We start from the raw sequence: 12,136 nt of genomic DNA, 5'->3' as shown, positions 1-12,136 counted from the left end.
TAAATGGCTCTGCAAAGGATGACATGCCAAGCAGCGTTGAGCTTAAAGAATTCAGTGTCTGAAGTGGATTTGTTTAACCTTGTGCGACAGGGAGGGGCAAGAGGAGGGAGGTCTGTCTTCTTTCACCTGGGCTCTGTGCCGTGCCAGCTCACGCAGCGTCTTGGCAGACATGAAATGCCAGCTCCGTAGGGGTCCTCATATCAATTGAGGGGCCCTCATATCAACCGAGGAGAGCTTCAGTTCATTTTAGGATTTCTTTTTAATATTAGTTATGTAAGGCTATGCACACATTAGCGGCTTAAAGCACAGTTTCCCTGCTGCTGCTATTCAAGTTGCATTTGCACACTGCAGTACATGCCAGAGAGTGAGTCTTCATCCAATGTGTGTCATGTCTCCCTCCCCCCAATAAATTTTTATTATTTTCTCAACACAGTTTCATACCATACATCAAATCACATCTATACTTCTAGCTCTGCTGAGCTTATGACTTCCCTCCTTCCCTTCAACAGGTATCCCATGTTTCTTTAAATCACTTATTTTAAATACTAAATCTCTTATTTATTACATTGTAGGATTTATTTCAGTCCTGCCACTGTTTTTAAAGTTTACAATTATCCTTTAAATAAACCATAAATTTACTCCAACTTTCTATGACTCTCTGGTCGTCCTGGTCCTGAATCTTGCCGGTCAGCTTGGCTAATTCTGCATAGTGCATCTTTTTCGCCTGCCACTCCCAATGTGTGTCATGTCTTGGGTCTCCCTGCACCTTGGGTCTCCCCACATGACTGCTATTCATAAAGTTGTCATCTGTGCGTATACACAATGGCTGTCTCAAATGTACATACCTCAGCTTAATGGCGAAGTGAATGTGCCTTACGTTTTCAATTCAGGTAGATGCTGGCTTGAGGGTGGGGGAAAACTTATTAAATGGCAGTCTTTCTAAAAAAGCGAACAAACTACAGGATATGGATTGTGGCTAACCTCCCGTGCACATGGATTCAAACAACAGCAGTGGGTATGCACTGGGGCCAGAGTAACTGGTAGTGTGTACACAGCTGAATACAGTGTTCTCCAACTTTGGTTTCCAAAATGCTCTTGGTCTACAGCTCCCATCATCCCTCACCTTTGGTTAAGCTGGCTGAGGATGATGGGGGTTGTCGTCCAGCAGTGCCTGAGGAACCAAGGTTGAATGACACAGATCAGATACAACACAATTAGGGACAAGCTAGGTATCAGTGCTCAGTGCCTTTAGGCAGTTACTGGGGCCACAATTACTTGGCAGAGCTTACTGGTGCTGGTACCTGCCCAGTCATAGGTCTATCTAATGGCAGCAGAGGTGGGCAGCCACTTAAACTTCCCACCAATGCCCATGAACAGCACTCATCAGGATGATGGTTGGAAATGAAAAGAGTCAGCCAATGCTGCCATTGTTGGGTGAACCTATCATTAGGATCCACCAATGGAGGAGGGAACCTAACAGACGGCAGTGCTGACCTTCCCTATGCCAGTCATAAGAGTGGCCTTTGGCTTGGAATCAACTTGATCCCCTCCCCCTCTTTCCTTTTTCCTTTTTCCTTCTGTGATGGAACTCCTATTTGGGGGCTTCCCTGGCTTTTTTCTAGTCCACGTAGGACCAGTCTGGATAGTTGGCCTTGGTGAAGATTTGATGTTTTCATCCCCAAAAAGTTTTTGATTTGAGTTTCTACTGAAATGAGGCTGCATTTTAATGTTGTACTTAATCTTGTTTTTAAGTTGTATTTTAATTAATTGTTTTTATATCTGGTGTTGGCTGCCCTGAGCCCGATTTTGGCTGGGGAGGGTGGGGTGGGGGTATTATTTATTTATATTATTATTATTATTATTATTATTATTAGGGACGCAACACATCACTCTTGATCTTTCATTCTGCATGCAACTCCCCCCTCAAAAAACAACAACAAAAAACACCCAACAACAATTGAAAAGACATATGTGGATAATAATAGAAAGAGTGGCAGGATCTGTGGATCCAAGGGATTCCTACCTCAGCTTTTCGGTGAAACCCATTGAGCAGTATAAAACTCACAGATTCAGGCAGTCAGAACAGACTGCAGTGTTATAAGCCCTGCATTACAGGGCTCCCTTTTTATTTATTTATTGTTACATTGCTAGGGTTTCCCCTGACCATTACAGAGATAGGGGGCAAGCTGTCTTCACTGCTGCCTCTACTTCCTAGCAAATCACCCCACCATGCTGCATAATTTAAGAAGCTAGCTACCAGTTCATTATTTTATCTGTGCTGTTTTTAATAGTTGCTTTCATTTTGGGAACCAGATTTGCTAGCAAGCTTGTGGCTTATATTGAGTTATTTGAGTCGGAACATTTGTCCATCTAGCTCAGCCCAGGGACAGTCAACTGGGCAACCTCCAAATGTTGTTGGACTAAAGTTCCCATCAGCTCTGCCAGCATGGCCAATGGTCAGGATAATGGGAGTTGAAGCCCAACAACTTGTGGAGCCTACCACTTTGGGTTCTTACGGTCTACACTACATCAGCAGGTTTCAGACAGGGGACAGTCACAACCCTACTTGGAGATAGTGGGAATTGAACTTGGGACCTTCTGTATGCAAAGCAGATACTCTACCACTGAGCTATGGCCACCTGGGTTTTTGGAGATTACAAAGTCTTGTGTCTTGTGAAGAGGAGAACTCTGACTGTGTGTTCTGGAGAAATTGGAAATGGTTTATTTCTTCAATTATCAGCTTCATAAAGGATTAAAATGCAGGTGGTTGGTGGGAGGGAATCAAGCCTTTAAAAAGACTCCTGGGAGATTCTTAGATTGGGTAGATTTCCTCAAAATATTAAAGACACTCCTGTAGAGCCCTTATTCACATTCCTTAGTCTCTGCACTGAGCAGATCTGCTGTCAGTGTTACTTTGTCTGTTACAGCCTTTCCTCAACAGGTTAAGAATCCATTCAGACATCCATCTCTTCGCTTGAATCAAGGTGTTTGGCTGATCCCATTTTAAATGTCGCAGTTGATTAAATCATTTCAGTTGGAGTTCCTTGCAAATCCATGGTCAGCTGCTCCTTGGATTCAGAGTGTAAATAAACAACAGATGGCTGCTGTTTGTGCTAAAGGAATGGTCTGATACCCAAAGTGGTGTCTCTTTCCTTCCTGACAATTCCGTATTTGGTGTGTTATTGGGCTGGTTTCAGGGTTGGCACCAGGTGTGATGGCCCCTCAGCAAGGAACACCTTCGTGATCTTCCTGTTTGGTCCCCTCCCACCTCCAAACTGTGGGCTTGGTAGTGCTGGCTGGGTCCCGGAAGATGCTTGCTACTTTCACTTTCCCACAGGAGCGATGGTGTGACAGACACTGCAGGCCATTGCGGGAAATGCAAGATGGTACATGGCTTCCTGTTTGGGATCAAAGAAGGCATCATTTTCCATTTGGCCCTGCATGCAGAACTGTTTCCATTCCACTACAGTTCACTTTCTGCCCCAAACTACATTTTCCACCATTGTCCATTGCAGTAAAATTATATCACTTAAGTAGTGTAATTCATTTTGTAATTTATGCCATCCCTACTTTATTCTATCCCATTCATTTCGGTACGAAGGAACCACAATGCAAAATGAGGGGGATTTAACAATTATTTGGGGAGTGAAAGCAACAACTGCAGTGAATACTTACAGCATTTGCTGGATTGATTGCTGTTCCAGACATGGGACAAATAAGTGAACACAGGCAATTGTTGCTCCTGTTTCCATTTGCATCATATTTCTTCACCAAGCCTGCTTCCCAGACCCATCCGCTGCATCCAGATAAGACCATGACTGGGGGAATGAGAAAATGAGAGAGACAAAGCAGGTTTCAGCTCTGGTGAACTCTGCCATGGTGGTTGGGCCCTAACAACTGTCAGTGGGCTGCTGGGCGCTGATACCTGGTCTACACAATGCAAAGGAATAACATGGGAGTGAGGTAGTAATGTACAGCCTTCCCCAACTTTGTGCCCGCCAGATGCTTTGGACTACAACACCCATCAGCTCTAGGCAACATGGGCCAGTGGCCAGGGATGATGGAAGGGTTGATGAAGGCTGTGAGAGTAGATTCTTAGGATTCCTGAGGTGTTAGAATAGATTCAACAATGTGATCTCAGTCTGCAGTTCAAAGAGGTAGATTGCGTGTTGAGATCACATTGTAGGATGGTCCTGCAAGTTCTCGCTAAGTTCATTCATTGCTGAGCTAAGTTTTTGCTTCCAGGGTTTTATATATGTGGGGGAGCATTTGAAAAACAGTATTGTTCCACCTGCAGTATGAAATGGTGCAATTTACTCTGCTGCTATGGGATCTTAGCACCTCACTCTGCTAAGAGTCCCTTTGGCCTCTAGTTCTCAGTGCTTCTGCAGGTAGTCTAAAACAGGGCATTTGAAACGTAAAGATGTGAAATGATATTGGACATCACTGCTTTAAAATTCAGTCTGGGAACTGAGGCCAGGATGCCGTGGCTTTAATGTGGAGCATTTCAGCTTGTTACAGCTTTTCCTTCCTCTGTAACACAAGGAGGTGACCATAAGCTGCACCTGCAGAAATTATGCCCTCTAATAGTGATCTTGGGTGGTGAGTGACAACAGGTCCCCATGAGAAACATGGGGGAGATACTGGGTTCCTCAGAGAAACCTCAAGCCACAGATTGCTGTGCTTTTGAGGGGAGTTGAGAAAATGGAATGGAATATCATGTGAGAGGGCATGACTGGCTGGCTGGAACACTAAATAAGCACCCTGGAGCCTGCATCTTTTTTGTTGCAAGCATATTGTCCCTTGTACACAACTCTATAAAAAAGTCCAGGAGCCCCATTGCTGGAGGCTGTGCTGGACTCAGGAAGACAATTGTGCAATGTTTTGCTATACCTCTCATGTGGCAAAGTTGACCATGGGAAGCTAATGGAAGCAAAGAAATTGCCTGGGAAACATCAGGCCTCCAGCTTATTAGCAGATATGATAAGGAAGGATTTGCGGAGCTATTTCTGGCTGGGACTAAAGGATGCTTCTTCCCAGACTGATGAGCAATACCTGTTGCCTCCCTGCAGGTTTAGCTGTGACAGGAAGAATGGAACTGTTAGGAAGCATATTAGAAAACACATTGGCTGTGAGAAGCAGAAGATTGAGTCTGCTGGCTAGGATATGTATTGGCCTTCGCCAGCAGTGTGTATTTCAGATCTTTTGGACTACAAATCCCATCAGCCCTGGGCAGCATGGCTGGGGCTGAGGTAGATGTAGTCCAAAACATCTGAGCTCTGAAGGCTGATAAATATACCATTAATATATCTGGCCCTCAGAAACATCAAGACAACTAATAACAGCATTAAAACTATAATGAAGCAAATTGAATCTATGTTTGCAGTGGCCCTTCAAAAGCTACCCCCCCCCAACAAAGAATAAAATATAAGTCTCTGTCTTTAATTGAAGGCTTCAGGTAGCCCTGGGATTCTCCATCTGGCACCCATGATCACCATAATAATGTCACACACCATTTTGGCAATCCCAATTTTTAATGATTTTTTTAAAAAATTAAGTTGGAAGTTGGTGGTGTTTTCTTATTTGAGGGGGTGGCTATTGCCTGCTTTTTTGTTTGTGTTTTATTCACTGGGGTATAGGTGTCTCTGCTTTGGGGGAGACAGGGGTTCTGAGCATCCCCAGTTTTTCATGCATGAAATGATTATTTTGTAGTTCCTGTGACACTTCCTTAGATGTCCAAAAGTGCCCCCTCCCCAAGTCCCAAAAGGTTGGGGACCCCTGATCCAGCCTTTGCATTGCTCGGAGAAATAAAGAGGTCTCTTGTTTTTATATCTGCAGCATTAGCATCCAGGGAGCACATTAAATTTGCCAGAATTAGAATCACAAAGCCTTGTGAAGTTCAGAATGAGACACAGGGTAGTGTCTTAGAAAATCAAGGGTGGAACATGATGGGATGGGGTGGCGATATACCTCTGTTATGGGTAGCACCATAGCTGCTCAACAAAACAAGTGTTCTGCTTTCAACCTGATGAGATCAAATTTGTAGCAAAGGAACTACCCTAAATCGTAATCCCAAGCACTAAATCTGCAGCAGTCCAGATTATCTGTTCCTCAGTTACCAGCATACAGTTTCAAGGGCACCTGGAATTAGATGTGCTGTTTGCGAAGTATGTGTGTTTGCAGGTGTGGGGAAGCGAGTTACTTGGCGTCTTTGCCCTCTCTAAACCTTTTTGGCAGGTGACCTTGCTTGCCCTCAGGGCAGCAGCAAGCATGTCCGAAAACTGCTTCCCATTTCCAGCTGATTGCTTTCTCTGTCTCCCTGCACTTCCTTCCTCCTTCCTTCCCCCCCCTCTGTCTCCAGCTCCCTTCCCCCCTCCCTTTGCATGGACAATGGCTCAGTCTCTGGTCTGTTGTCATTTTAGGCTCCAAATATCCCATCTTCTCCTTCATTATTTGCTGAGAAAAGCTGCTTATGCAATCTCTGCTGTTTCTCTTTGTTTGCACGCTTGCCAGGAGGAACTACTATTCCTATTCCTATTACCCGTAAGTAATTCTCATTCACTTGCGCTCGCTCCGCTGCTCGCTGCTCCCAGTTGGTTCCCTTTCCTTGTCACATAAATGTTAAAGTACCATTTTGGGGGGCTTCAGGGGTGGGGGGAAATGGCTGCTGAAATAAAATGTACAGACTCCGGAGGGAGGTGGGGAAGGGGTTTGACGCTGGAGGGGATCAAGACCTGGAATGCCTTTTGGAGAGGCTATATATACAACTCACCCAGCTTCCACCATGTTTCATTTAATGGTTTTTGCCCATCTGGAAATTAAACCTCTGCAACTGCTTATGTTGGATTCATCTCATGGAGATTAGGAGTGGGTAATATTCTTCAGCCCCATAGGCAACCTCATTTGGGGGAACAGTGTCACATGTTGGGGTTAGCTGGGGCCAGAGGCAAAAGTGGATGGAGCAGCAAATATAGATTTTCCTTTTGTACATCAGGGTTGTTTTTACCTGCTCCACCCAGGCAAGCAAGAGGCATTCTCAGAATCTAGAGTTCAAGGGCACATTGTAGACAGACAGACAGAAATACCCAAGGAGAGTGGAACAAAGCAGGGTAGATGAGGGGTGTGGCTTGGGAAGAGGAGTGGTTTGAGGAGAGTCCCAAGGGCCAGACAGACAGGACTAAAGGGCTGGATTCGGGGGGGCCACGCCTGACATTCCCCACCCCTAAGCTAGATATTGGTGAACTGTCGCAAGGTTGCCTTGGACTACCTCGGATTTCCAAAAGCAGAAGGAGTTATTTTTCAAGCCAGTCTAAAGCAAGCACATAAGCCCTCAAGGGAACAATGTCTCCCCTGGTCCCTTGGGCCACTACTGCAGGGATGGGGAACCTGTGGCTCTCTAGATACCGTTGGTCTCCAACTCCAACCAGCCCCAGCCATTATGGACACCATTCCTCCTCTCTCCCAGTTGTACACCCCTGATACTTCTGCTGCTCCCAGTGCTGCTTTTTGCCAGGGAAAAGAAAGGCAAAGGTCCTTTGAGGTGCTGGCAGTGAGGGCAGGCAAGGACGGGTGATGGTGGTGAGAAGCCTGCTATTCTTTTCCAACCTGAATTTTATTCCAAGCCAGATAAGTTTCCAAGGACTTGCCTCTCCTTTCAGGGAATCAAAGAAACAGCGGGCTTTGTTCCTGCTGAATATTTCCTTCTGATAGTGAAGCCTTTTCTAGCTTGCACAGAAATGAACAAATCTCTTGTTAGTAAACACACATGCTTATAGATTTCTGTTTTCTTATTAATTCCTAATTTAAGACCATGTTAAGATGCTTTTCACACCAGACCAGTCCCAGGGACATAATGATGCAGTGCTAGAAGAATTAAGAGTACTACGTTTTATTTCAATTTTCTTCTGAATAGAAATGGGTTATTTAAAATTGTATTCTTATTTCTATAGATGGTTAATATATTGCATAAAGTTTAATAAATAGAAATTAATAGCAATGCATTTTTTATACAGTGGAACCATTTCAAAGCCGTTTGGGAATTCCTGCTCTAGACAATGATTTAACCGGTATAGAAATGTGTCCCAGTTTTGGAAGGAGCTTTTGAAATCTGTGGCCTAGAAGTTTTGTAAATAAGAAGTTAAAAGCAAGGTGCACAGAACTAGATTCATTCCTCTCATTTATTTGCTTACAGTATTTCTAAACTGCTTTTTAAAGCTGCTCAGTACGGTGGACCACAAAATCAGATTATAAGGAAAGGGATTTGGTTAAGTGTTAAGAAGAACACCGTGTGGCACAGGTTGTTCACAGCAGTGTAGCAGATCACCTTGAAAGGTCCGTTTCAATTTTTCATCTCTCCATTTATAAGCAGAAGCTGGCTGGCTACCCATCAGGCATGCTGTATCTTCAGATTTCCTACATCTAGATGACCTTTGAGCTCACCCCCAGTTCTATGATTCTAGAATTGATTATCATGAAACCAAAGAACAGAAGTGCATCGTTTGTATCCAAATAGCTTTAGTGCAAGTGGAAGACACTTTTTCTTCTGCATGAGTTTCTGCCAGTTTTCTTCTTCTCTCACAAACGTGAATACTATGATTGCTCTCCTCCTCCTCCTCCTCCTCCTCCTCCTTCTATTTCTTCTTCTTCTTCTGGGTTTCACACTGGTAACAAGGAGGGGGTAGCAAAGATCCAAATAAACAAAATGAAAGGTGCAGAATTTAATTTTAGGAATTATCAAGGCTAAACCAGAATTCATGAAGTATAGAATGAAGAGTGGAGAGAGAGAACCAGGAAGCCAAAACAGGAAAGGACTGGGGAAGTTTCTCCTACCCTTGCCATGAATCTCCAGATGCCTTTTCTTAGGATCTACCACAGTGTTTTGACTTTCACCTTGGCATCTTCAGTCTGAAATGCCTCCTCAGAACTGGAAGCCCTCCTTGGGAGTGCTATTATTGTTAGGAGCAATGAAAGGCAAATGATGAGGCATTGTCTCTGTGTTGGTACAGAGCTGAGCAACTTGCCTGATGTTAAAAGTCCTACACTTAAAATCACATCGGGGGACTGATCAATAGTATCGATCAGGCGTAAGTGGAGCATCACAAGGATAGACAGTGCCACAGATTCTGCTTTGTTTTGCAAGGAGGTGTCTGTGGGCTAAGTGTATTTAAAAGGGCCATGGGAGTATAAGTGGGCATTGCAGCAATTTTCCTGCACTGCCTAGGAGAGATGTTGAAAAGAAATTGGGGAAGGAGCTTCAGACCCACATTCTTGTTCATTGGAGTTGTGCTAAAATGCCAGTTAAGAGCAGAGAGGGGGGTGACACTTCATTAGAAGTTATCTATTTAAGAAAGGCCACTGTCAATATACTACTACTACTACTAATAAATTTATTATTGCACCTCACCCATCTGGCTAGGTTTCTCCAACCACTCTGGGTGGCTTCCAGCAGAATATAAAAACATAATAAAACATCAAACATCAAAAACTTCCCAATACAGGGCTGCCTTCAGATGTCTCTTTAAAGGTCAGCACCAACACTTTGAATTGTGCTCAGAAACACACTGGGATCCTTTAGGACTGGTGCTATATGGTCTCGGCGGCCACTCTCAGTCACCAGTCTGGATTAGTTGTAGTTCCTGAGTCATCTTCAAAGGTAGCCCCATGTAGAGCGCATTGCAGTAGTCCAAGCAGGAGATAACCAGAGCATGCACCACTCTGGCAAGAGAGTCTGCAGGCAGGTAGGGTCTCAGCCAGCATATTCCATGGGGGAGCTTTCACTTTTAATCGATCTACACCAAGGAGAATAATGGCATATGGATCTGCTGGAGGATGGATAGTGTAAGCCTGACTATCTAATAATCTCAAAATAGCTTCATTTTCTGTGGAACAGAAACATTTTTGAGTGGTCCCACATACTGGCTGCTTAGGATGAGAAGCAGGGCAGGAGCCAGAAATTTTGTAGTGGTGGAACTTAAGGGGGGTGAAAATATGCAGAGGGATGTGTTTGTTTGTTTGTTTGTTTGTTTGTGTGTATAAAAATTTAAAACTTAGCTTTCTAACATTTTTAAAGAAGGGCTTAGGGCCATAGCCAACTAAGTTCTATTCAGAGTAGAGCCACTGAAATTAACAAGCATAAGTTAGACCCTAATGTTGGATACAGCTCCTAGAACTAACTTGCCAGATCAGATGAAGTCTCTCTCTAATCCAACCCAAATGCATCATGGGCTCTCATCATGGGCAGCCCATCAATAAGGTGAAGCCATTTGCATCAGGCAGCAGGTCCAACCCCCGCTGCTGCAATGGCACTGCTGCCAGCCCCACTGGGGTTTTGCCTGTGCCCTCCCTACTGCATCAGCTGCACCATTGCCGCTGCATCATGGTGGCAGTGCAGCTGCAGGCAGGGGCACAATCAGGAGGGCGGCCAATCCACCCACCCACCCATTTTTTTCAAGGAGGGGGGGTGGGTGGTTCCCCTTCAAAATTCTGTGGCTATCATGCATATGCAATGTGCATATGCCATGCAACATGCTCATGTCACAGCTCTCTCCTTAGCTGTCAACATTTCCCTTTTCTTGTGAGGAATCCTATTCAGAATAAGGGAATTTCCCTTAAAAAAAAGGGAAACATTGACAGCTATGGCTGTCCCCCACTCTGCCCACTGCTACTGACCCCAAAACTAGCATGGGGGTGTGTGTTGTGGTGAACATGGCAGCTCTCTGTCTCTCTCACACACACACACACACGGTGGAGAATACTTGCAGCAATTCTGCTAGGTGGCCTTTTTCTAGTGGGACTGGGGGGTGGGGAGACAAATATCAAAACATTTATCAGGAGAGATTTGGGCTTGGTTCTAATTACATGGATGCAATACCTGAGCAACCGGGGAGCTTGATGCCTCGATTGCTGTGTGATGCCTGCCCATGACAACGTAAGAAGCTTCCCCTGCAACCAATGTTCATGAGCCTCTCTTCATCCTCCTACCTGTAGAAGTTTGAAAAATGTACCTATTGGGAAGCCCCAGAGTGGACCCCTTTGTCTGATGTGTGCCTGCTTTCCTTCTTTGTGATTTTGTGCCAGGAAACCAGTGAACATGGCCAAAGCGACGATCAACTACCGCAATGAGAAGACACACATGATGAGTGCAATTGATCGAAGCTTCACGGACCAAAGTACCCTGCAGGAAGATGAGAGGCTGGGTCTGTCCTTCATGGACACACACAACTACAGTAACAGAGGTAAGTTCCAGGCAAGCAGCTACAGGGAGTGACTTGGCTTTTACGCTCTGTGCTTGAACCACATAGACCAATGGGACTGGTGCTCAATAACAACATTGGTTTTGCTTAGACTGCAGCCAACGTTTCTGCCCATAGTACCTTGCTGCAAGCAGTTCACAGATGCAGTAGAGAGGTATCTTGTTTGGCTTCTGTGGGATGTTGGACCATGTAACCACACAGGGGCAGCCACATCGTACAGGGTGGGGGAGAAAGGGGACACTTGATTCCCCTTGGCTGAATCCCAGCAAGGGGGTGTGGTGTCCCTTCCCACCATTTTGGAAAGTCCACTGTTATTCAACAAACTCTGAAGAGGAAGAGAGAGTGTCATGTTGCATGCATCCCATAACTGATACGTGCAGGGTGACTGAAGGACAGTCTTGTTGTTGCCCAGCCAGGTGTATCTGGTTGGAAATTATGAGTTGTACCGCTCTTCATCCAAAGATCACTGGGTGGTTACACATGCACATGTTTGTGTGGTTGTTTCGAAACTGTTTTCTATGTTGAAACCTGCCCTGTGTCTTTTTTTTTAAAGTAAAGGGTAGGTAATTAATCTGATGTTGAGTAGGAAGAAGTGGAGGACCTTTGTCTCATCAGGGACATCTTCTTATTCAGGCTCCCTCTGACCTATTTAAGGCTGTAGCAAACCCATTCTGAGTTTATTTAAAATAAGAGAGATGACGGGAGAGAGAGTATCTGCAACACAGGGGCTATAGCCACATGAGTCATGTGGGTACGTGTCCCCCTCTGGGATATTCCCAGAATAGGAGGAAGTGTTTAAGCCCCTGGCTCATTTGCAGTCCTCCAAATTATGGTTTCGAGGTGTGCCTGAAGGCACCAAGTGAGTTTCATTTTGTTATAGAAGA

At 44.8% G+C, this 12,136-nt stretch overlaps 1 protein-coding gene across 7 annotated transcripts in view; it reads left to right on the top strand.

The window, feature by feature from the left end:
* The window catches only part of PTPRU (protein tyrosine phosphatase receptor type U), a 381,886-nt gene that overhangs the window by 283,983 nt on the left and 85,767 nt on the right, over nucleotides 1-12,136 (top strand). For 4 of the 7 annotated variants that reach the window (XM_082231472.1, XM_082231471.1, XM_082231474.1 and 1 more), the window contains exon 15: nucleotides 11,077-11,234. In XM_082231472.1, the coding sequence (XP_082087598.1) occupies nucleotides 11,077-11,234 (158 nt within the window). Of the gene's footprint in view, nucleotides 1-6,513; nucleotides 6,544-11,076; nucleotides 11,235-12,136 lie in introns of all 7 variants that reach the window. The other 3 variants (XM_082231470.1, XM_082231469.1, XM_082231468.1) reach the window with 1 other exon arrangement.

Source organism: Podarcis vaucheri (genome assembly GCF_965113315.1).
Source record: "Podarcis vaucheri genome assembly, chromosome: 7".
NCBI classification, from domain to species: Eukaryota; Metazoa; Chordata; class Lepidosauria; order Squamata; family Lacertidae; genus Podarcis; species Podarcis vaucheri.
Note: the sequence above shows the minus strand (reverse complement) of the source record. Positions and strands in the feature narration are given on the sequence as shown.